The following is a 25,583-nucleotide window of genomic DNA, read 5'->3' as shown; positions in this document are numbered from 1 at the left end:
TTTCTCGCCTTTTCTATCCTACCATTTCAAACGGTCCTTCTTCCCTTTTTCCATCTTACCATTTCAAACAGCCAGTTCAAAAAAAAAAATCGGGACGAACCTGGTCAGGCGATTTAAACAGTTTTAGTCCTCTCCACATCAAGTTGTCATTCACCGAGGGGTGGTCGAACGTGGAGTTGATTGAAGGGGTCAGTGGAACATACCGTAACACATTCCCTGTACCTCGTTCTTAGAAAGTTTTGCTGTAATCGAATAAAGTTTTGCTGTAATCGAATAAAGTTTTGCTGTAATAGAATAAAAAATGTTTGAAATTATTGCACGTAGAAATTTCTACCCCCTTTTAGAAAATTGCTCTTGAGTTAAAATAATCTTACTGATTGTGGCAAATGTTTAGTCTTCCATGCCGGTGAAATGTGTAAAGTTTCACAGGAATCTAAGATGGTCGGTCACGATTTTAAGGATTTTCAGACGGATCTTCGTGAAATTACTCATAACACTATAATTTTCTGTAAATTATTGTAAAATTACTGTGGTCACAATAAAAAATATGATTTTGTTACTGTGCATTTCTATTCGGGAATACTATCCAGCTTTTTACGTGCCATAATGGCGGTCTAAATTGTTCAGTTCGTAATACGTTTGATGGCCCTTTTTTCACAATAATCGTTTACGTCAACCACCCAGTGAGATTAAGTCATCCTACGTTAGTCCAATGCGTTGGATGTTTATTCAATGAACGCCCGATATCTTCAACTGGGCGTTGCTGTCAAGCTGGCGTAAACGATTATTGTCAAAAAAGGGCAATTAAACGTATTACGAAATAAACAATTTAGACTGCCATTATGGCACGTAAAAAGCTGGATAGGTTCGTTCCATTTGAGCGCGACCGTTTGAATTTCCACGATCTCATTATCGCAAATGAGAATTAATTATACTCGCAGCTTTATTTAATAATGTAGTGATATTAGGCAGCGTTATTTTTAGAAGACAATACGCCAAAATATCGTATCATGCCAGCAAATTTTCACAAGCCACGTTCCAAAACATTCAGTATAGTGCGTATAGTGCCATAAACGATCTATATTATTTTATCTATTTCAATCGCACTGATCGTACACTAAAATATTCTCGCGTTGAAATATTTCAACAAGTGTCGGCACAAAACAAATCGGCTTGCCAGAATTTCAACCCTGCTGAGTTCTTTTTCCAATCGCATGTGCTTCTCCCCTCTGCGAACAATGCTGACAACGTTCAGCAACAAAAATTCTGTGAAATCGTTATTTACATCTAGAAAAAGTTTATAATTTGTAATCCAAAACAATGGTAAGTACTCGCATTTTGATAAAATCATAAACCCTGCACGTTATTTCACTGTACCGAGCGATCCGAATGAATTTTCCTCTTGCAAAAACTTGAAATGGCGCATCTGGAGCTGGAGTCGTGGTTTGTCGTTCTACTGACAGATGAATGCGATGAAGTTTGACAGTAGTGTCAGATTGAGTTCGTGTGTGTGTGGCTAAAATTCTTATTGGAATTGGCACTGGAAGTTAAATTTTAGATTTTTTCAAGATACAAATTTGGTAAGGACGTAATCCAAAATGTTAATATATTTTACGTTTAAAAATATGTTTGCCAACATGGCCAAAATTCAGTTGAGAACTTTCGAACTATCAGATATAGCGTTAATATCAAATTTTAAAACTGTTATAGATGCTCGGCGGAACAACGCTCATTTTGGACGACACGCATTCAATCGAGGAAAACATCCACTACTGTTACGTGTGCAATACCGCTATATCTAACTCGACGAACAGCCTGTGCCAACTATTTCCGATCCTAAGCGAAGAAGATGAAACGGTTAGCCCGGCCACAATTCTTGCCAACATCCTGCAGTTCGATATCACACCGGAACTATCTCACTCTCCGGCAATTTGTGTGGAGTGCAATTCACTTTGCAATGAGTACCAGAATTTGTTGGACCGGTTGGATTCGATTAAGCTGCAGCTGACGGTCAGTTACAACAGCACCGTGACTAAATTGGCCGCATGTCTGACGGCGAGGGAGTTGGTTGAGGCTGAAGCGGAAGCTTTAGATGATTCAAGTGTATCTCAGGACCTGAGGTTGCATACCACGGATTCGGACCTGGTAAGATTTGCTATAACACTAGAAAGTTTTAACTGAGATTACTTATTTTTCTAGATTGGTATCCCACTTGAAGATTTAACTGCAGTGGTTTCGGTTACCTCGAAAGCAGACCTAGAACCGGACATGAAAATAGCGCCCGATTCGATTATTCAAGAAATGCCCAAACTGCATTTGATTCCTCAGACAATTGCAACCGAAACGTGCTCCCCCTCCAAAAACTCCCGTTCCATTATAAAAGTACTCCAGCAACCCACCACCACTAGCAGTACTATAACGTCCGGTACAGAGAACCAGGAGGTAAACATCTGCGAAGTTCCGTCAGCCGCAATTTCGATGGAACAATTTTTCGACGGTGCTGACGGGAATATGGTTGAAATAATAACCGATGGGAATTCTACTGATTACATTTACGATAATGTAATCGAAACCATTGCCAACTCGGATGACGACGATCCGGGTGGAACAAGTACAGCAATGTTGGCGCTCGATGCTACACCGGAGCTAACGGAGCAAACGTTTGCATCGGGTGAAGACTCGGACAGCGCCCAGATACTGATAGCAGCGGCAAACGACAGTTTAAAAACGATGAGGAAGAGATTGGAATCGGTGAGTGATTATTTTTAATGTTTAACAATTGCTTATGTGAAGAAAGGGATGCTTTTTGTTTAAAACTTGTGCTGCGTGACCCATTTTAGCAGGCGTTATATCGGAAACGTAATCATACTAAATATCAGACTTGATCCAGTACGAGCACTGAATCATCAAATACGGTGAGATGGGAATTTTTTCGGGATCGACTGGTCTACAATATTGCTTATCTTGGCAATTTTGCAGATACTCGTTCAACATACCTAATAATATTTGATAGGTTCCATTATTAAATTGATTTTATTCCACCTTAATTATACTGTAATACGAATCATGAAGCAGCACAGTAGCGAGCTACTCTCCTGCAAATTTTTAACTTTAACTTCAATTATTCAAAACAAAGATCAACTCACCAGCATTTTTTCATCGAAATTCAGTAAAACATCCACACCCTATTAGCTTCCAAAGTGAAGGTGAAACTTACAGCTTCACCCGAACGTACCCCTAGGACGAAGCGGTTGCCGTCTGTCGATTGCTCTTGTTCGACCCAGCCGACCGTGGCTTGGGTTGCAGATTGGTAGCCATGTAAACTAGCAGCATCACCAGCAGGCACCAGATGGGAAACATCATTCCATACAGCGGCATTGAATTGTACTCCATCTTGAGGCAGATCGAAATTTGCGATAAAATTTTCAGCAATATTCCAGCTACGTAATAATTGTAGTGTCGGAAGGAAATCAATCGATTGGCGTGCTGTCGCTGGATGATTTCGATTACCACCCAGGTGATTAGAATCGTATCGTAAAGCCAAAGCGGAATAAAGACGATAAACCAGTTCCAGTTGATGCGGTTTTCCAATCGCAGACATAGTAGTATAAGAAACACTAGCAGGATGAACCAAGTAAATAGGGCTCGTTGGACGAATCCCATTGTGAAGTATCTTGCTGGGAGAAAAGCACAAAACTTAGGTGTTGTGGTGTTTCCGCATAAATTGACTCACCTTCTGTGTAAAACGGGGTGTTTTTACTATTTTATCGATAGAAAATTGTTTCGAAACGAAACACTGGAGAAATATTGATGTTTACATGTTTCCTGCATTTTCTATGTATACAGTATCGTAACGTCAAATGTCAGATGTTTTGGTTTAAAGTGTTTGCGTGGATTGGCAGCACTGTTCAAATTAGTGAGTGAAATTTTTCTGAAACTTTCAGTGTCGGCATAATGTGATGAAATATTTCTGAAAGGGCTATCGAAATTTAACAGCCCAGTGCACTGATAAAATAAAGTTCCCAAAATTGCGTAGAAAACTACCCATTTTGAATAAAGGTGAACCCACCTAATGTGTTAAGAACTTGTAAACCGAATTAAGAATACAGACATTGTACGCCAACTTGGGTATGGTTTAGCCATTATTTTGCGCAGAAACGTTTTAACAAAATACTTAAAAAATACCCATTCATGAAAATTGCCCGAGAATAAAAATTACTGTCAATAGAATTATTTCTCAATTAAATAAACAAATATAAAACATCCATTATACATTATTTTTCACTCATAAAAGTATAAAAGTCTATTCTAAACCATGGAATAGAAATATTTTTGATGCCTGGATCTTCCAAAGCAGTCAAAACAGCAGAACTGGCCCATATTTGCAGTTTAAACGCCCGTTGTTTTCGGAGCATTGCCGAAATATTCCGATTCCGGCACGAGGTCCGCTACGAGACAATAATTTGTAGATGCCGCTACGATCCAGTTAGGTCCTATTGAGTTCTTTCCCGGTTGGAAACAATCCCATTTATTTTTGCCGTCTTTTTTATTATTTCTTGAGCGTTTTTTCAAAACGTCATATCTGCAATGAGTTACTCTCTTTATTTACTTTCTCTTCTGTTAATAATTCGGTCACTTCTCGACAAACATATGATTACGGCCTAAAAGCCAACTGTCAAAATCCACTTTGAATGGAAATTCCAGACAAACCGTTACTAGTCGAACACAGTTCACAACAGTTTATGAAAGAGAAAAATTTTCACTTTCATTTACTACCAACATCTGTGATTGGCGTGTAACGGTTTGTCCGTTATTTCCATTCAAAGTTGATTTTGACAGTTGGCTTTTAGGCCGTAATCATATGTTTGTCGAGACTTTAACATTTATTCCTCAACTCTTTGCATAATATGCTAGTTAAAATCACTGTCTTTCGATCTGTACTATAAAATAGGTGAAAAGTGTTATAGTGACGCCGTAAAAATCGAAAGAGAAAGTAAACAAAGAGAGTAACTCATTGCAGATATGACGTTTTGAAAAAACGCTCAAGATTTTCCAGCTTGTGATGTAGTATTTGTGTCATGCGGCGTGTACGTACATGAGCCGTAGAAAAGCAATGTCGTATGTACAGGTCTGGCGAAGATGGCACTTTGGTATTCGTAAGATGAATCTTACATGACTGGTGTGAGCGATCACAGTATAAATCGACTTGCTTTCGTCATAGCGGTAGTTCGGCTCCCATTGAATCACACGGTTTGCTAGTGTTGGCAACCAAAAATATGTAAACAATCCAGAAGCACAACGGGTCGACGTCATAGCGGTCACACGATTCAATGGGAGCGGAACGACCGCTAGGACGAAAGCAAGTCGATTTATACTGTGATCACTCACACCACTCATGTAAGATTCATCTTACGAATACCAAAGGGCCATCTTTGCCAGACCTGTATATACGACATTGAGCAGCAACAACATCCGAACACAATATCGAACGAGTTTGTTGGGCAATTAGGTTTTACACTGACCGACACAACATAACAAAATTAGCCGGATGAACTTCGTTTGACAATTCTTAGTGGTTTGTTTACATGGGAGTTACGTGAGTTCGAATGTAACAGATGAGCACCCGTTGCACTCGCGCTCACGCAACTGACAAAGTAAACAAACCACCAAGAATTGTCAAACATGAACTTCATTCATCGTGAGTTCATTCGTGTCGTCATCTTGTAAAACTCAATGTTTTCACTTTTTCCAGCAGCTCCAACAGCACCAGCAAGTACTTTTTTCAAACGATGCTGTCGTCGATGAGCATTGAATCCGGAGTGAATATTATGTCTTGATGATGAGGCGAAAGTGTGTTTACTCTTCCGTAAAATAGGACCGATTGAACACGAACTCAGCTACATTCTTCAAAAGCTTCCAACGGATGTCAGTTTTGCGGAGACCGTAAATAAGTTGGAGAGCTTGTGTGGCACATCGGAATCCCCCTGTCGTATGCTGACAGGGAAGAAGGTCCTCTTTTCGAAGTCCATCCGAGCGCCTGTTCTCCATGTTAGGGGCGACTTATGTATCGTCCTTGTGTCAGCGTTGGACTCTAAACAGAGCTGACACGATGGTCCTCCGGCAAGACAGGGGGTTGGGGAAGGTCCAACAAGCCGTCCTGGTAAACTAACCGTTACAAACAATATTGATGAAAATACGAATCGAAACAATCGGCAAAGACCTGCGCGACGAAATAAGGATTAGGATTGGAAGCTCTGAATATGGAACTGCAGGTCGCTTTGCTTTCCAGCTTTTGACAGGATAATCTACGACGATCTTTACCCACGTAACTATGAAGTCGTAGCACTGCAGGAACTTTGCTTGACAGGACAAAAGGTATGGAAAAGCGGGCATCGGCGGCTACATTCTATCAGAGCTGTAGCACCACCAATGAGCTGGGAATCGGCTTTGTAGTGCTGGGTAGGATGCGTCAACGCGTGATTGGGTGGACTCCGATCAACGCAAGGATGTGTAAGTTGAGGATCAAAGGCCGTTTCTTCAACTACAGCATCATCAACGTACACTGCCCCCATGATGGGAGACCCGACGACGAGAAAGAAGCGTTCTTTGCGAAGCTGGAGGAGGTGTACGACGACTATTCGCAACAGGATGTGAAAATCGTCATCGGTGATATAAACGCTCAGGGTAGGACGAGAGGCAATGTTTGGACCGGTAATCGGGCCAAACAGCTTGCATACCGTATCAAATGACAACGGCCAACGATGCGTGAACTTCGCAGCCTTCCGTGGCATGGTAGTCCGAAGTACCTTCTTCCCTCGCAAAGATATCCACAAAGCCACCTGGAGATCACCTAACCAACGCACCGAAAACCAAAACGATCACGTTCTAGTCGACGGGCGATTCTTCTCTGATATCATCAACGTTCGTACCTACCGCAGTGTGAATATAGATTCGAACCATTACCTAGTTGCAGTATTCATGCACTCAAAACTCTCGACGATGTACAACATTCGTCGTAGTCGGACGTCAAGGCCCAACATCGCGCAGTTTCGGGACGCCGGGGTTGCCCAAGACTACGTACAGCGACTGAAAGCAACACTAGTCACGGAAGAACAGCTGGGCGCAGCTACTCTTGAAGATGGCTGGTGGGAGATCCGTTCCGCCATAGGAAGTAGTACTATATCGGCACTAGGTACAGCGATTCCAAATCGAGGAAACGAGTGGTTCCATGACGAATGTAAGCAGTCAATAGATGAGAAGAATGCAGCACGGAACGAGACAAAATGCGGAGCGATACAAACAAGCCCAGAACAGGCAAACCTAGGTCATCCAGAGAAAGAAGCGCCAACAGGAGGAACGAGATCACGAAGCGATGGAACAACTGTACCGCGTAAACGGCACACGGAAGTTCTACGAGAAGCTGAACAGTTCGCGCAAAGGCTACGTTCCGCTAGCCGATATGTACTGGGACTTAGACGGTAACCTTCTTACGAACGAGTGTGAGATGATTGACAGGTGGAGGCAGTACTATGACGAGCACCTCAACGGTGAAGCAGCAGATGACGAAGGTGGTAGGGCAACGGATCTTGTAGCATGAACAAAATTCACCACCGCACGAGGTAGATTATCTACAAGGCGCTGATTAAATCCTCTACGTACACGAGACCTGGACTATGCTCGTGAAGGACTAACGCGCCCTTGGAGTTTTCGAACGAAAGGTGTTGCGTACCATCTATGGTGGCGTGCAGATGGAAGACGGAACGTGGTGCAGGCGAATGAACCATGAGTTGCATCATCTGCTGGACGAACCATTCATCGCGCATACCGCAAAAATGGGACGTTTGTGGTGGGCTGGACACGTCGTAAGAATGTCGGACGACGACCCGGTGAAGATGGTTCTTGAGAGCGACCCTACAGAAACAAGAAGACAGGGCGCACTGCGAGCACGGTGGATCGACCAGATAGAGGATGACCTGCGGACTCTTCGAAGACTGCGAGGTTGGCGACAAGCAGCGATGGACCGAGTAAAGTGGAGACGGCTTCTGCATACAGCAAGAAACAAGGCTCTAGCCTGAACTGTAAGGTAACTAAGCACCTCACATTGAAGGAAAAAGTAAAGCCTGTGTTCCGACCGAAAAGACCAGTAGCGCGTTCGATGTACGAGACTGTCGATGAAGAGTTGGACCGTTTGGAAAATCCTGGAATCATAACACCAGTTGAGTACTCGGAGTGGGCAGCTCCGATAGTCGTCGTGAGAAAAGCAAGTGGAGCAGTGAGTGAGGATTATTCTACAGGGTTAAACGACGTTCTACTGCCGCAAGACACCTTCCCGAAACTGGCAAATTGTATTTCTACAGGTTGAGGTGCATAAGGAATTCCGAGAAATGCTCAGTATCAATACGCACAAGGGGCTCTACCGATTCAACCGACTTCCGCCGGGAGCTAAAGCAGTGCCTGGCGCTTTCCAGCAGCTAATGGACACCATGCTAGCGGGATTGGAGGCCACATCAGGCTATCTCGATGATGTTTTAGTTGGTGGTGTAGACCACGATCATCAGCGGAATCTTGTGAAAGTTCTCCGTCGACTACAAAAATATGGATTCACCATCCAGGCGGAAAAGTGTTCGTTTGGCCAGCAGGAAATCAAATTCGTTGGTCACCTTATTGATAAGCAAGGTCTACGTCCGGATCCGGCCAAGATAAAAGCGATCCGAAACATGCCAGTTTTAACGGACGTTTCAGGAGTGCGTTCCTTCCTAGGAGCAATTAATTATTATGGCAAGTTTGTCCTTAGCATGCGAACGTTTAGGTATCCACTCGATAATCTGTTCAAGAATGGAAAAAAGTTCGTGTGGTCGTACGAATGTCGTCAAGCCTTCGAGAACTTCAAAAATATTCTGTCGTCCGACTTGCTACTTACACACTATAATCCGGCACTAGAAATCATTGTTTCAGCGGATGCATCTTCAACCGGAGTCGGTGCCACGATAAGCCACAAATTCCCGGACCTATGTGTCAAAGTTGTCCAGCATGCATCCAGAGCGTTAACTTCAGCTGAGTGAGCATACAGCCAACCGATCGCGAAGGATTTGCGGCGGCAAATATTGCCGCCGTAACCAAATTCCATAAAATTTACGTTGCAGATGGATCATGTACCGTTACTTCAGGTCGGGAATTCCCCTCTACACAGCCAATCGATTAACGCTGGGCTCTACAGCTGCTGATGTATGACTTCAAGATCGTCTACGGCAACACAGACAAATTCGGAAATGCAGATGTACTGTCGCGGCTGATTGAGCACCATGTCAAACCGGAAGAAAACTTTGTGGTGGCTAGCGTTGTGCTGGAAAAGGACGTCATGGCCCTAGCAACAAGTTCGATCGATGTGCTCCCATTCAGTTTCAAAATGATTCAACAGGCAACACATTACGATCCAGATCTCGGAAAATCTATCGCTTCATCCAAGAAGGTTGGCCCCGATGAAATTCCACACGCTTCTACGATCGCCGAGATTCCCTATCGATCCTACAACGTTGCTTCATGTTCGGTGAGCGACTGGTTATCCCGTCGAGTTTCCGAATGTGTTGCATCATGCATCATATTCACCCAGGTCATCCAGGAATGTGGCGTATGAAGGCAATTGCGCGTATCTATGTCTACTGGCCGTCACTGAATGAAGACATCGTGGCTCACGTCATTTCCAGCCATCATTTCGCAGCAGTAGCTAAAAGTCAATCAAGCTCCGCACTGCTGGCGTGGCCAAAACCAACATATCCGTGGCAGCGTGTGCACATAGACTATGCTGGACCGATTGAAGGAGAGTATTTTCTACTGAGCATCGATGCCTACTCCAAGTGGGTTGAAATAGTCAAAACTAAGTCAACTACTGCTTTCACTACCATCAACATGCTTCGCAGCTTGTTTGCCCGTCTCGGTATGCCTGAAACATTGGATAGTGACAATGGTCCACAGCTCGCAAGTGCCGAATTGTGTCAAGCCATCAGCGAAGTCAGTCAAGAGCGATGTTAAACTGCCGGTGGTCATTTTGCTGAAGGCGTGGAATGTGTCTAGGTCACATACCAGTGTATGCGATATTACCTGTGTTTTCGTCAGTAACCGCCGAATTACCGTCAACAGTGCTTGGCGTACAATCCGAGCAGGCCGCACCTTTGCAACCTGCACCGCCATCCAAAGCACCTGCGCGGGTGTGGGTGTCTCCAGAACCAGATACGTCATCAGCATCTGAGTCTACCGCATCCTCCAGTTCAAGCTCTGCTGTACCGTTACTGCCATCAGAGTTCGTATCAGCCAATGAAAACCCTACAGCTGTCCGGGAACCTCGTCGCTTTTCTTGTTCTAGAAAACAGCCGATTCGGTTTGATCCCTACCAACTGTATTGAGGAGGGAGATATTGGGGAGAAATGGATATTCCTACCAACTACTTACCAACACTACCACCGAGCTCACTGGTGGCAGTGCAGCTGTCACCCGTCGATACTAGAACAGCCGGATACACATGACCTGTCAGTTCAGTACGAGACCGCGTGCAATGCGGTTAGTCTTAAATCGAAGACTACATATTAAGAAGATTGATATCTCTTTCCTTTCACCATACAAACGAAAAGCGATAGAGGTTACAGCGCCTCTCCTGCAAATTAAACAGAACCCAACATCATTGGTTAATGACATATACGTTTAGCAAGAACTAATCGACAAGAGAACACCAAAATTTCGGTAAACGTTATTTGAATTGTTATTTAGAATTAGGTAACTCACGCAATAATATTTAACAATTCCTTAAAAAGGTCCAATTTGGACCGAAACGTTGTATGAAGAGAGCATACAGTACAGTTGCAGTACTTGTTATTGTTCCTCTAATTTTACAATTATATTCTTCGTTACTGTTAACTATATTTTATAACTATTGTTATACTCAATAATCGAACCAACAAACTATTTTCCCCTTCAGCTCTTTTTCAAAACCAAAAACAACTTCTACTGCGCCCTGTGCCGAGCTAGTGACGGTCCGGTTACGGCGCACAACGTAAAGACCATTACCCTCCATCTGAAAACGGAACACAACGAGAAGATTCATATCTGTGAGCACTGTGATGCCGTCTTCCGAAGGCGAACCGAGTACAACGAACACCTCGATCAGCATGTCGCCTCCGAGCTGACCGATTACCGATGCGACGTGTGTTCGACCAAATTCAGCAACATTCGAGCACTGCGGTTGCATCGTAAGAATCATCAGGGTACGCCTAAAGTGTGGGCCTGCGAGGTGTGTCATAAAAAGTACAGTTCGAAGAACCTGTTAGACGAACACATGAACATGCACTCCGGGAAACGACCGTTCAAATGTGAGCACTGTCCCAAGGTGAGCTTCCGTAAATTTTGTATTGACCTAATTTTACCCTGAGTTTGTTTTTCAGGACTTTGCATCCAAGTACACCCTAGCAGCTCACATGAAAATCCATCAGGATCGGGAAAGGGTCTTCAATTGTAAAGAATGTGGCAAAGGATTCTACAGCCAGAGCAACCTTTTACAGCATGAAAAAATTCATGCCGGAATTCGAGACTACGTCTGTCCGGATTGTGACAAATCGTTCATGTCACAGCATAATCTAGATATTCATAGAATTGTACATTTGAACTATAAGCCGTTTATATGTCGAACTTGTGGCAAAGGTTTTGCCAGAAAAGCCGAAATTAAGGATCATGAGAGAACTCACACGGGTGCGTCCCTATAGCCTGTCTCTGTTAGAATAACCGAAGTTCTAATTTATGCATATTTACATTTCAGGCGAACGACCATTTGTTTGCGATATCTGCGATGCAAGTTTCTCTCAGCGATCGAATCTGCAGTCGCATAAGCGGGCCACTCATTTCAACGATCTTCGGTACAAATGTGACATGTGTGGACGCTGCTTCAAACGCCGAAGACTGTTGGATTATCACATTAAAGCTTGTCACACCGGAGAACGACCGTATAAATGTGATGTTTGTGCAGCAACCTTTGTTTATCCGGAACACTTTAAGAAGCACCAAAAAATTCACACCGGATCGAAACCATTCGCTTGTGAGGTAGGTCCTTAGTCTAGATATTCACTTCAGATGCCCTTTATTCAATTTTTTCGCATAGGTTTGCAACAAGACATTCAACAGCAGGGACAACCGCAATGCACACCGGTTTGTGCATAGCGATAAAAAGCCATACGAATGTGTTACCTGCGGGGCTGGCTATATGCGAAAACCACAGCTCTATACGCATATGCAGCAGCGCAGCCATTTGAACGATACCATCGTGGTCAATCAGCCGAGGATCACCAGCGAAGATTTATTGGAGTTTGATACCACCACCGATTCGATTGGAGATCCAGTCGAGTTAGATGGAAAGGACAGTATCATATTCGAGGAGATGGACGAAGGAGGAGATATAGATGAGGTTAGACATATTGCATTCAGTGTAAATTTGAATATAGTTTTGTTAACTTTTTCTATTGTAGTACTATATCGAGGAGGAGGAAATAGAAGGGGTAGACGAACAGGGAGTCTTGATGGCAAGCAATGGTCAGGCACAGATGCATTTGCAAAATGCCGTGGAGCTTACCGATTCAACGGCACTGCTCGCGTCTAGCGGAGGCTTTATCGATGATTCCGATATAATCAGTGAAGACGATGGAATGCAGCTAGTTAAGCTCAATATCACAAGCTCTAGTGGGAAAAATAGCATTACCTGGGTAAACTTGGTATCTGAATAATCTATAAATCTCTATTTTTAATTATGCAAATTTTTTCCAAAGACCTAAAGTATTGTAAATCTTTTTTGAAGATGCTAATCTGGAACATTTCTTATCATTCGTCCGAAATTGCCTTATCAATGAATGTTTTCGGGGCATTGACAGAGTACTTTTGATTAATTTTTTTGAAGATTTTTCCAACGGGAAAATGAAAAAAAAATCTGCTTTTATAGTGTCCAAAGATGGCCGCTTTTGAGGTTCTCTCTGTTGAACCTTAATAAATCGTTTTCATTTTTGAGAGGTGATACAGTCAGTCATAATTTTTCAGCTCTCTGTCGAATCAACATCCTCTTTCCTGGCAGTTAATTTCCAATAATTTTTACTGCTTCCGGTCCACATCATCGAAATGACCATCAACATCGACAATCTGTACGATTCACTTTGCTGCCGTGATACGCATAACAGTGATTACAGGTTTGTTTTACCACCTTTTCTGAAATAGTTTCAATTGAAGTTGTTGCACCAAACGCATCAAAGTTGTACGGATAACGAAGACAAAAATGTCGCGGTATTCAAACCGAAATGAGAAGATCAGAGCACAACTCCGAAAGCACTCGTGTTGAGTGTATAGATAGAAGAGGTGCTGTATAATTATGTTGAGTGGCTTTCGATTTGTTGATTCCGTCTTCCCCTCTTTTCTCTGTGATATAACATTATCTCTCTCATTTTATACCATGACGAGCAAAAACAGAACGAAAGACTGTCACATACTGAAGACATGCAATCGAAGCATTTATCCTAACTTATTAGCTAAAAGATTCAACCAGTCACAACATTTTAGTCGCTCTTCGAGATTGCCAATTAGTTTCTGTTCGCTATATTGTCACGTCATTTTCAAACTTACATGAACATTGATTAGAAACCATAGAAAACGACTAAAATGCTGCTGCTGATTGCAACATTAAGTGTATCGTGTGAACTTAACCTAATGTTTTATGTTTTATCATCTTTTGTACTGTCCACTTTTAAACGAATTTTTCTTTTACGCGCTTGTCAAATATATCACGGTTTTGCGGATTTGCAGTGCATTTGTACGGAACGAATTCCTCGTAAAAATGAAATGAAGTGTCATTAAATGATATTGCGTTGAAATGAAGCGAAACAAAAACTGTTTTCTCCGCTGTATCTTGAATGTATTGCCTGGTGTTTATACTAAAAGTACAGAATGCACAGTGTGCACTGAACTAATCCAGAAATAAAAAGTTTATGTGCAGTTCAAAAACTTATCATTTAAATGACAAACGGAGCCGTGAGTATTTTATGTTTCCATTATATAAACAATAAAAATAATAAAGCGAGTTTTAATGGTTATCTGGTAGATCTCGCGCAATCGTTTAGCCATTGCATTTGGGAAATCTGTTTACGGCGAGGCGAAGAAATATTTTTTATTCGCCAATTGCGTCTTGGGGGGGGGGGTTTGGTCATAGCAATCTCGCTATTGTACATTTTCATGTCATTATCGTAGTTGCCGCCTTTATGTTCTCAAATATCTGATTTCTTCCTTGCTTCTTGCCATTACAAGTGTCAACTTCCTCAATGATGGTACTGGTTATAGATTTTGAGGTACTTAACGCAGCTTTTGCAGTTGCAATATTACCTGACAAATTTTGCAATTTTTTTATATTCAGCGGTTTATAAGAAGGGTAGACCGTGATGTGCCGTTTTTTCGCAAAACTGGCGCGGATTAATTTGACCTTGTTATGTGCAAAGAATTCTCTGTGTAACGATATTATCGCACATAAACACTATTTGAAATACCGTGAAGTAGTTTCTACACGTGCCCGTCGGAATGGATTTCATTTTTCCCAAATGTGACATGAATCTTCAAGTAAGCGGTGTCCGATCTTGTAACGAAACATTCATTTTCGTCCATATAGAAGAGGAGGATCTTAATTACAGCATTTGCTAAGCGCTATGAGCGCTTAATGCCTGACCTGGTAGAACTCGATAAAAGCGGCTTCCGAAAGTCTAACCTCCATTTACACGTTCAGGAAATGTTCCACATTCTGAGTGCTCGGTCCTTTGCGAGTCATCAATAATTTTATAATCACCGTATTCAGGCTTGTTATTTGCTCACACAATGTGCACAAAGAGCGAAATACACCGATGAAAAATAGAGCAGCACAAAAACACTGCGATGTGCAGAACGACCGCACAAAGAGAAACTTGAAAACGAAAAAGAGAAAGATCTGTGCAACAAGAGCTACACAATTTCGCACAAATAGTCACCTTGAAGAGCCACTTTTTTGTGCCTCCACTCGCTGGCAACACACATCGGAGTGAAGAGGTTTATTGTGAAAGAGAAGAGCAGTGGTTCGCATAAAAAGTGCAAAAAGCGTTTTTTATTCTTCTCTTTATTTGCCCGGAGATGCATTACATCCCATTACATTACATTAGTTTCGTCATTCACATCGCACTGGCTCGAACAAAAGCATAAAGCACACTGAATTTCGTGACATGTCATTTCGTTGGAAATAGCCTTCTTCAACTTTTCCTCAAGAATTTTATCAAACCAAAGGAGCTACAAATTATGTTTAAAGTTGCCGAAAAACACGTTTTTAAAAATATATTTTTGAAAAGTTTCGGGAGGGTTTTAGCCCTCTAGCCCCTCTCTGGCTACGTGCCTGAATGCTCTCTTCTACAACTTTGTCGAAGACAGCCAAGAAAAGAGATTATAACTACTAGAGGGAGCAAAGCGCTACTGTCTCCGTATATTCACGGACTAAAACATGGGGTCTCGCTCTAGCATATTGAATCTCATTACTTTTACATGTGTGTACCCGGGGCAATATGTGCCAAACTAATGGGTCTATCATTTGTAAGAGCGAGATGATAAATTTTCAGTATTAACAGCGACATGCGACCTATAGTAGTTATAATCTCTTTTCAGCCAAGCGCTATCTGTTTTGGTTCGATAGATATTTCTTTGTTAGCCAAATATGATCAATTTAAAAAAAAATTATCGAAAGGCGCTCTGTACACATACAAAATCGTCGAACTTGTACAATTGCTAATATGGACAGTTTTGACTCCAATGAATTAAGTACCTCAAAACGCTGTTTTGCGCCACAGTGCATTGGTACTATGAGAAAATATGGAGGAAAGATCTATTAAATGCTATAACTTCTGAAGCGGTACTCGGGAAATTACACTTCATACCTTCTTTAAAAGAAATAACTTTAGTACTAGAATGGAGATATTTCAGTATCTCGAAAAATACGAAAAAGGGAGGAACTGGGTCATTTTGTCACTAAAATCCAATATTTTTAATATTGGATTTTAGGATAATTTCTGCTCTGTGCTGCAAATCATTCGCACTTGGCAGTTTTTCTAATGAAAAAAATCTCAGAAAACGAACGGATCCTTTGCGACATTTTTCCGAATACGAGAAGTTAGAGTTATAGGACCTTTTGCTATTTATATTAAATTTGATCATTTTCTCGTGCATATATCTCCATTATTCTTCAATCAATTTTCATAAAATGTACATTGTTGTACGAGGAAAAGTCTCAGGAACGAAATATTAATATATTCATTACCGGTGAAATTCAGAGACATTTGATTTTTTGATATTTAGTCTAAAACTTTTGGAATGGGGTTGACGAGTGCATGATGCAAATCGATGTCGAGCTATTTTGTATTTCAATATGGCGACTTCCGTATTCGATAAATTCTTCATAACCTCAACAATATGGATATTTTTGGAATCGGATTGATGAATGCATGACGGGAATCGAAGTCTTGAGCCATTTTGTAATCCAAGATGGTGACTTCCGGTTTCGAAAAATTCTCTATAACCTCAACAATAATGGTATTTTAGGAACGGGGTTGACTAGTACATGACGGAAATCGATATCTGAAGCTATTTTGAAACCTAAGATGGCGATTTTCGGTTTAAATTTCCATATTCTTAGAGTTATCGTGAATATTGCTCAAACGGAAGTCGCCATCTTGGATTTCAAAAAGGTTGTCCATTTTCATAATCTGCTCAAGCCCGCTCCAAAAATACCCATATTATTAGGGTCAACAAACGAATTTTAATAAGAATGTGAAGCAAACTTTTTTTACGAACTAAATCCCAAATAACGAACATTTTTTGTACAAACTAATTCAATTTTCGAACCCCCGGTTTGATTCGTAAATGGAAGTTACAGTGTAATATTAACTCATTTTGTAATTCAGATTCCATCTGTAAAACACATGGCATGTAAACTACATTTTTCTAACAGGCGAACGACCGAGTCGGTTAAAGCCTGCAATTAAATAAATAAACAATAGTACAATCTATGGTCACCAAGCTCGACTATCGACCAGACCTGCTCGAGGCAATCCCAGCAAGTATTCTCAACAATTCATGCTTTTAAGCTGCGACTAGTTGATACTAATGCACCACCTCCAGTAGAACAAAGATGAATCTCCCACAACAACGGAGCAATAATGGGTTCATAAAGCTAAGTATAAAAATGGAGCGTGTCAAAATAATTTCGAAATCAGCTTAATAAGTTTGGGGATCAATCGCTGTATGCCAAAATGCTAAGCACGTGACATCCACCCACATCTTGCTTACCCGCAAGCTTGTTCGCTACCATATCCGTAAGTTAATCCATCTGATTTAGGCCGATGCTTCCCAATGACGGCTGACATTGAAACTCAAAATTTGCAAGGTCTCCATCCTACACAGTTCAAACTAAATTTTATTGACCATTGGTCCTGCATAATTTGTCAACTGATAAACTGCATGGACCCGGCCGAAATGAAAAAAAACCGCCAGTTTGAGCTCGCTTTTAGAACAGTAGTAGCTCGTGATGCTGTCAATACAAATACTCGTTTACTACCAAATAGCTGACCACTCAGATGCTGATTTGATTTTACAACATCAACAGCACTATCGCGAGACGGACAGGCCAACGAAGAGAGTCGGCATCGCCGCAGAGCGCTCCTTCATTACCTATGCGTGCGCGGGCTGCTCTTTTGGAGTGTCGTTCTTGCGCAATTTACAACATGTTTGTTTCAATGCCACACTTTCGAATATCCAGTTTTGCACGATGAATCGGTTGACTTCGTTGGAAAGAACTCTGCCCATCTAGCATTATTGCTGAGTGTGGTTCGTACCAGTTAACATCGATAACGGCTGATCGGTGCAATATTTATTATGCCTTTGAATCAGGTGTTGTTGCCAGTAAGTAATCGCTCACGTGTTTATCAACCGTATTTTACCAGTAGTGACGTTCTTTTCCCTATAAAGGCACTTCCCTTCATGGGGAAACTTCCAGCTGATATGCAGCCTGGGAATCGTGTTCGTATTCGAGGGGTCGTCAACCGACCGAACGGAGATTGTCGGATTCAGCTACAAACCGGGGATTCGTTGAGCCCGATGGACGATGTTGTTTTGCATTTGAATATTCTACCGAGCACCAGAGAAATTCTCAGTAACAGCTATTGCGAGGGAAAGTGGGGACAGGAAGAACGCTCGGCTAACAGTCCCATCAATTTCGATGACGAATTTGAACTAATTATCTCAGCTGAAGCAGCAGGATTCTGCATCGACATTAATGACAGTTCATTCGCCAAGTTCAATTACCGGTGTCCGGTGCAAATGGCCCGCTACATTTTTATTACCGGTGGTTGTGTGATTCGTGCAGTGAACTTTGCAAATTGGAACTCAGTCCCTAAAGTGATCAGTGTGCTTCCAAGTAGGTTGCCGATTAAAGATAAATCAAAGAAAGAAACGTTCTTCATCAACAATCTCCTTTCACATTCAAGGTGCTCCAGTGTTCAGCCAAGCTGCTTCTGCAAGTGCACCTCCGATGGCGTTCCACTTTCCGGCATGGCCTCACGGAAATATGCAATATTTTGCACCATCACCACCACTGTACCCGCAATCCGGCCAAGCTACATTCTTCAATCCGGCCATGTTTATCCAGCAACCTTTGCTAAGTATGTTTTGTGAGGTTTTTATTATTGAGTGCTGTTGAGCTACGATTGCATTTTTTAGTGAATTTGCCCACTGCCATACCCAAAAACTTCGACAGTGGAGCCACGATGCAGTATAAAATTCTGGTTACTGTGCTTTGGGTAAGTAGATCGTGCGTTGGCATGAACATTGTTTTTGTGCTTGATATCGATCGCATTGTTTTTTAATTTTATAGATATGGAAAATATTTAGAGTGGGACAATTTAGACGAATTTCGCGCTAAATCGTGTTCAGAATTGGCAGCACCCTCTCATATTTTAATGAAGACTTTATCACAAAAAGCCACTTTGCATACTTTGTTTTTCCAAAACGATCTATACTGTCTTTAGAAAAGGTTCATACTTTTTTTAGCAATTTTTTTCAAATGACTATAGTCCAAAAATGGCAAATCATACAAAAAATGTTGTAGGAGTGAATTTCACAAAATTAGTTGAATTTTTGAATAAAAATATTGAAAAAATTCTTCATCGACTCCTACAATGAAAAAAATCGATATTAAAAATTTAAAGTCGATTTACAAAAACCCCATCTTTGATTTGAATAAAATTTTGTTCCAAGATAGGTAATTATGTTCCCTGCCTACCGTAAAAAAATCAAATTGGGCTCTTTCAAGGAAAAAAAGCTATTCGAAAAAAACTTTTTCTTGACCAAACTGATTTTTTTTCAGTGTATTTCACTGAAAAAAGGCAGGTAAAAAATACCTAACCCCTACGATGAGTTTTTGAGATAATTTTTCAATTAAGAGTGACTTTTATTTGTTTGAAATAAAAATTGCTATCTTTCACGAAAAATTCGGCCATCTTTTGTGTAAAAAACCCAAGAAAAGTGATTTGAGATTTGAAACAACTTTTTCCCAGCTGTTCTTTTCGAGCAGAATTTGAAAATTCTCAGAGATGGCCAGACCGATATGCACAAACTTAGTCTCAAATGAAAGGTAATACCTTCCCATCGTCTGCCATTGAATTTTATTGTCTATTTTTCATTGATTGGATTTCCGGTTCCGGAGTTACGGGTTGAAGAGTGCAACCACACAGCAAATTCCCATATAAATTGAAACCAAAAATTCTCAAAGGGGGTAGTAAGGTAAAATTTCAAAATCGAATTTGCATTTTTGATGCCAAATGACTTTAAAATGCATAAAACGTTGAGATTTGATGTAACCTCGAAAAAAATTTTTTGACGAAAATTGGCTCTTTGGACCGGCACATTTTTGCCTTTCTCGTATAGGTTATGCAATCACTCTAAAAATCGTCAACCTAATCCCGGCTTTTTGAATTATATTGGCTTAGGTAGGCGTATGCAGTGAGGGGTTGCTACTTTAAAATCATAACTAGTTTAAAATTTCTTAACAAGTTGAAAATTGTCGGCAGGGTCCGAATCCTCCTTGATTCGCCGCTGGTTTCAAGCGATGTTTCAGTGTCGACACAGTATCTCAAAATTGTGGCTGTCGATCCATTGTAAGTATGTGAAAATCATACTGAATATGTAATATACATTTCCACCATTATATTGAACATAATTAGCCATGGAATCGTAGTTTGGACAAATGAGAAAGGCACAATTACACCACTAGGTGGATTAAAAAAGGTTTTTATGTGTAAAAAAATCCCTGAGGAATAAATGGCACAAATAATTTAAAAATAAAAATATATGTGTTGCGAGAAAAATGTAGTTTGAGTTTTAATTTGGAAAAATTGCATATTTGGCTATACTGTAAAGAAAAACCTGTTTTAATCCACCTAGCGGTGCAATTGTGCCTTTCTCATTTATCCAAACTTTGATTTAAATTTAATAGCTGGTTACGTTCAATATAACATTGTCTATTACATTCTTATTACACTTGGTAGGCATATATAAGAGCACGACTGTCACGAAATGGATAAGCAACATGTCGACGCTGACACTCTTGAAACAAACAGTCTTAATGCTAACATATTTTGAAATGCGAGGTGGCGTCGGGAACCACCTAACTTATTTTGGAATACGGGGTGAATGAAGGGAATGCAGATGCAAGGTTTGTCTGAGAGGGGGATGATAGAGTGAGGAAGGGGGGTGAGAAGAAAGGGGATGAGCGGTGGATGTGGGATGCAACAACCAGCTTCATATTATACCTTCCAATTGAGACTAGCTTAGTGAAAATTGGTGCAGTCATCACAGAAGTGGTTTTAGTTCTGGAATATGCCCGGAACCCAGAACTTCCGGAATTATCGATAGTGGACAATACATACAAAGAATTTTTTATTCGCCATCATTCATCTAAAATTGCGAATCGAAGTAATTTGATATTCATTTCAATATATTTTTAACCAAGGTGTTACGAATATACCGATTTATATAAGAAATTCCCATGTGACCGCAATAACCAACCTGTAACTCCGGAACCAAACGTCAGAACTGAATGAAATTCAATAGCAGTCAATGGGATTATTATTTCTTTCATATGAAATTAAGTTTTGTAAAAATTGGTTATGAGTTTGCTGGGAAATAGGTGTGACACTAGCTCAGGAACTTGGTGAGTTTGCCAGGGGCATCAAGAACGACCATATATGGCCAATGTGGTCAAAGATACTTTGATTGATCATTAGTGACCTAGACCCGCAAATTAAAGTAATGCAGCACTCAACTGCATATTATGCCTTCCATTTGAGACTTGGTTTGAGAAAATCGGTTCAGTCAACACCGAGCAACCGATGTGACTTTAATTGTGGAATGTGCCCGGTATCCGAAACTTCCGGATTTGTCGATTGTGGGCAATATATTTAAAGAATGTTCAATTGACAATCAGTGATCTAGACCCGCGAATCGAAGTAATTTGGTGATTATTTCAATAGGTTTTTAGCCTATGAGGTATTACGATTGTAACGGTTTATATGAGAAATTCCAAAGTGACCATACTAACCACCCAGTAACTTCGGAACCAAAAGTCAGAACCGAATGAAATTCAATAGCAGTCTATGGGATTAGTCTATCTTTCATTTAAAATCAAGTTCGAAAAAACAGTCAAGAATTCGCTGGGGAATAGAAGTGATATTAGCTTAGGAACTTGGCGAGTTCCCCGATGGCATCGTGAACCGTTATAGGTGGCCAATGTGGTCAAAGCTGCTTTGATTGATCATTAGTCATTAGTCAAATTTGGACATGATGGTGGTACCAGTTTATATGGGAATTTGCTGTGTGACCGCACTCTTCAACCTAATGCGTCTCGTTGATTGGTTCTAGACCAAATTAAGCCGAAGATATCTATTAAAGTTAATAATTGATGCTTATTTTGTATGGAAAATTTTCCATGTACGGTTGTGACACGTCATACAAATTTTGTCATCAATACACACCTATTGCACGCTTTAGTGCGACTTTTGTTTAAATTTTTAATAAAAAACTCTTTACAGTAGAGTCCCGATTTTATCAGCCCCCGATTTTATTAGCTTCATATGAAAATTGATAGTTGGTAGTTTGATGGGCTCTAGCAGACGAACCAAGTTGAATTCTAGTAAATTCTTTCTTGGGCATATATTTCTTCATATTTCTTCTTCCTAAAAATGCAAAAATATAAATATTAATTTTTTGTTGAATTTTGCACTCTCAGACCCCCTTAAAGGGGACTTAAAGTAAATAATCAGAAAAGGTTGCGAGGTTATATCTAAGGACCAAAGAAGAATATTTTAAGAGCTTCGGTTTATTTAAAACGACAGAAAAATATATGTCCCGATTTTATCAATGTCCCTTTTTTATCAGCTTGAGACTTTAGAGGCTAATACCGTACAGATAGAAGCATCAATTGATTTCTCTGAATTACTACTATTTATAAGTTTTAAGATATTTTATATCAAACTTAAAAATTCGTTTTTCTCGAAATGTGCTAAATGGCGTTTGTAAAAAAGTAGCGCAACAGTGACGAGATAATTTTTGTCAACTACATATAAGCTCATGATTCGAGACATAATTTAAGAAAACATTGCAATGAAGACATCATTTTTTTTAAAGTGAAAGTACTTATATATTTTCGATTATAGAAGCTGGAGTTAGTCATGCGTGAGAAGAAAATGATCGTTTTCAAAAACTCCGAAAATTATCTAAAAGCCATGTTAGCAAATAAGTTAGCATTCTTTCAGAAAATTGAAGAAAATTTTATTTTAAAATCTTTTTCTACTTTAGATTTTCACAAGAAAAATTCCAAAAAATAACTAGTGTTTCTTAGAAAATGGTTTTAAAGCTTTTGCGATTTCGCTTTTTCATTAAATAGTTTTAGAAATAAGGATATTTTGAAATTTCAATGGACAATTTGTTTCGAAAGACCGAAACTTCTTTCGCTAAAAGTTATAAGCGTTTCCTACAAAAAAATTGATTTTATTTTGAATAAATATCGTAGATAAAAAAATTCGTCATTGTCATGCTTGGTAATCTATACGGAAAAGTATAATATTTGATTGTTTGTAACGGTATTTTATGTTAAATATGTACCCTATTTGAAACGAAAATAGTTCAGCCTGAAAGTCGTCCAATGGGAGCTTGTGTGTAATAACTACTGAAGTCATATGCATAAAGCCGTTTTTAGCAACACCCTAAAGCTTACGTTTGAAATTCTTGTGGAATGAAAAGTATGAACGATGAAGCTCTCATTTCTTTTGCAAAATTGACTAAAATGTGTTCTACAACTTTATAGTAGGCAGTTAGCCGTTATAAAGGTAAAAAGGGAAATAAAATATCAGTATTTTTTATGATCACCCTAATAGCAACTTACGTCGAAATTGAGAAACTATTATAAAGACACTTACGCAATGAAATGTCATCTTCACGATCTAAATATTTTTTGCCTTTCTCAATAGAAAGGTATCGCAATACCTTTCTGAAAACCGACTGTTTAACGGAGGCCCGGAAGGCCGAGTGACATATGCCACTCGATTGAGTTCGTCGAGTTCGGCAAATGTCTGTGTGTATGTATATGTGTGTATGTATGTGTGTGTATGTGCGTCTGTGTGTGTGACCAAAAATGTCACGAAAATAAATAAATTCGGCAATGAATGTATATAGGTGAAATTTTTTCCAAAATGTGACCACAACTGCTTCGATTTGTAGTATTTGCCATTCATAGTCTCTTTAACCGTATTGACCACCATCACCGGTTCCGGAAGCCCCGGCGGAAGTATCTAAATTCAGAATAACAGTCACATCGGTTTCTCGGAGATGGTTAGACCGGTTCAACCAAACTTAGTCTCAAATAAAAGGTGTTACGCCCCCGTTAATGGCTATTAAAGTTCATCCCGATCCTTCCGGTTCCGGAGTTACGGGTTGTGGCGTGCAATCACATAGCAAATTGCGATTCAAATCGATACTCCGATGAAAGCAAAAAAAGTAAAAATTTCGCTAAAATGTCTCTCAAACAACTTAAATTTGCAGTTCTAGGTCACTAGGTCGATTAAAATAGGTTTTTACTATTACGATTAGGGGATAGAGCTATGGCGACCCTGACAATATTTATAGATGAATACTTTGGATGGATAGGAAAGTTATAAATCAAAAAAAACTTCCAAATCGGCTTTCTTAACGTAATAAATATATATAGTTGATTTCAACTAATGTTGGAATAATGTTTCAACAAACTACATCCACATGCAATAAGTATAGTACCAATATATCCCTAATGAATATTTTACCTTTTCAGAAAATCTGCTGTATCCTGTTCAAAGCTCTTAAACTCATCGCACTTGCACTGGCTGGTGGTTTCGGAGTTTACTTACTGTCAAAACGATTGCGATTGTAATTTGTGACACCGACCCGGCTTTATGATAACTTACCACAAATAAACAAGTATTATGTATTATATAATAAAATAAAATTTAACGTTAGCTGCTAGATTTACTCAAATAAAAAATAATTCTTTGCAAACTTTTTTTTGTTCGTGCTTACATGCTCCAAATCGTATAAATCTGTCATTGTGTGGTCGCGCATATTATAACGGTGCAGTATGAATAAAAGTGTGATGAGGGTATTTCATTTAATTAGATTTTATGAGACAGCTCCTCGCTCGATATTATGATGTAACCGTGATGGGTTTTTCATTCATTTTGCAATTGTGATTATAGTGCCCACTGAAACATGTCTTATCGTGCCAAGGAAGGGTTAGAAGGAAAATCAACGCCGACGCCCACAAAGTATGAATACAGTGGTATTGTTTCAGTTAATCCGTAAAATGAAACAAATATTCTACAAAATACATGTCTAGAGTTCTTGAATAGTGTTATAAGTACATGTAGATGTCAGAAGTGAATGCAACTGTGTCACCCTTTTGGTAATTTATCCTACCCACCCGCAACATCCTTGAGTAATGGAGAATAGCTCGCTGTTCGTAGAATAAATTAAACATTATCAACTTTCAAAATGGCTGTTATTCAAATCAGATTAACATTTTTCTGCTCAAATGCTCAAATTCTAATTATATTTTTATTGTTTGTTTCAATCTTAAAAAAACCCAATAGTTGAAAATTGTTTATTTAATTAGAGTTTTCTCATAATGATTTACCGTACTGATGGCAAATAAAACATTGAATAACATTAAAGAAACATTACATACCACAGTGGCTGAAAATAGCGTTTTAAGGTCCTTAATTGATTGGACTCAAATCTATTCATATTAGCGATTTCACATAGTCTACAATATTTGTGTGTGTAAACAGCGTCATCTTTTGGCAATATTATTTTTGACAAGTGTTGATCATAGTAGGCTACAGAAAATTTAACTTTTGAACCGAAAGAGATAGCGCTTGGCAGACTTCGACAAAGTTGTACAGGAAAGTATCTTTGCAGAAGAC

General features: G+C 39.9%; 3 protein-coding genes across 6 annotated transcripts; 2 read left to right on the top strand and 1 right to left on the bottom strand.

Moving 5' to 3' along the window:
• Positions 1 to 1,204: 1,204 nt before the first annotated feature.
• LOC131690233 (zinc finger protein 354B-like) lies at positions 1,205 to 12,830 on the top strand. Of its 2 annotated transcripts, none has more exons than XM_058975825.1 (8): positions 1,205 to 1,323; positions 1,711 to 2,145; positions 2,200 to 2,751; positions 10,970 to 11,377; positions 11,433 to 11,736; positions 11,804 to 12,084; positions 12,143 to 12,445; positions 12,507 to 12,830. In XM_058975825.1, the coding sequence occupies exons 1-8, from the start codon at positions 1,321 to 1,323 to the stop codon at positions 12,759 to 12,761; spliced, it is 2,541 nt and encodes an 846-aa protein (XP_058831808.1). In that variant the 5' UTR covers positions 1,205 to 1,320; the 3' UTR covers positions 12,762 to 12,830. The 2 variants fall into 2 exon arrangements, with proteins under 2 accessions (XP_058831808.1, XP_058831809.1); XM_058975826.1 differs by lacking the exon at positions 1,205 to 1,323 and adding an exon at positions 1,462 to 1,580.
• LOC131690234 (transmembrane protein 60) lies at positions 3,015 to 3,860 on the bottom strand. Of its 3 annotated transcripts, XR_009305537.1 has the most exons (3): positions 3,734 to 3,860; positions 3,147 to 3,677; positions 3,015 to 3,095 (listed from the first exon to the last, which is right to left on the bottom strand). XR_009305537.1 is itself a non-coding variant. In XM_058975827.1 (2 exons), exon 2 carries the CDS (start codon positions 3,661 to 3,663, stop codon positions 3,238 to 3,240), a length of 426 nt encoding a protein of 141 aa, XP_058831810.1. In that variant the 5' UTR covers positions 3,664 to 3,677; positions 3,734 to 3,860; the 3' UTR covers positions 3,015 to 3,237. The 3 variants fall into 3 exon arrangements, 2 of the variants coding, with proteins under 2 accessions (XP_058831810.1, XP_058831811.1); XM_058975827.1 differs by having other exon boundaries at positions 3,015 to 3,677; XM_058975828.1 differs by having other exon boundaries at positions 3,015 to 3,673.
• A 5,014-nt stretch (positions 12,831 to 17,844) lies between the features above and the next one.
• On the top strand, positions 17,845 to 24,554 carry LOC131693643 (galectin-4-like). Its single transcript, XM_058981637.1, has 5 exons — positions 17,845 to 17,979; positions 18,046 to 18,493; positions 18,564 to 18,737; positions 18,796 to 18,875; positions 24,437 to 24,554. The coding sequence occupies exons 1-5, from the start codon at positions 17,953 to 17,955 to the stop codon at positions 24,533 to 24,535; spliced, it is 828 nt and encodes a 275-aa protein (XP_058837620.1). The 5' UTR covers positions 17,845 to 17,952; the 3' UTR covers positions 24,536 to 24,554.
• Positions 24,555 to 25,583: the final 1,029 nt, after the last annotated feature.

The sequence above is a fragment of the Topomyia yanbarensis genome, chromosome 3 (genome assembly GCF_030247195.1).
Source record: "Topomyia yanbarensis strain Yona2022 chromosome 3, ASM3024719v1, whole genome shotgun sequence".
In the NCBI taxonomy this organism is placed as follows: Eukaryota; Metazoa; Arthropoda; class Insecta; order Diptera; family Culicidae; genus Topomyia; species Topomyia yanbarensis.
The sequence above is the reverse complement of the archived record's forward strand: the minus strand, read 5'-3'. Positions and strand labels throughout refer to the sequence as shown.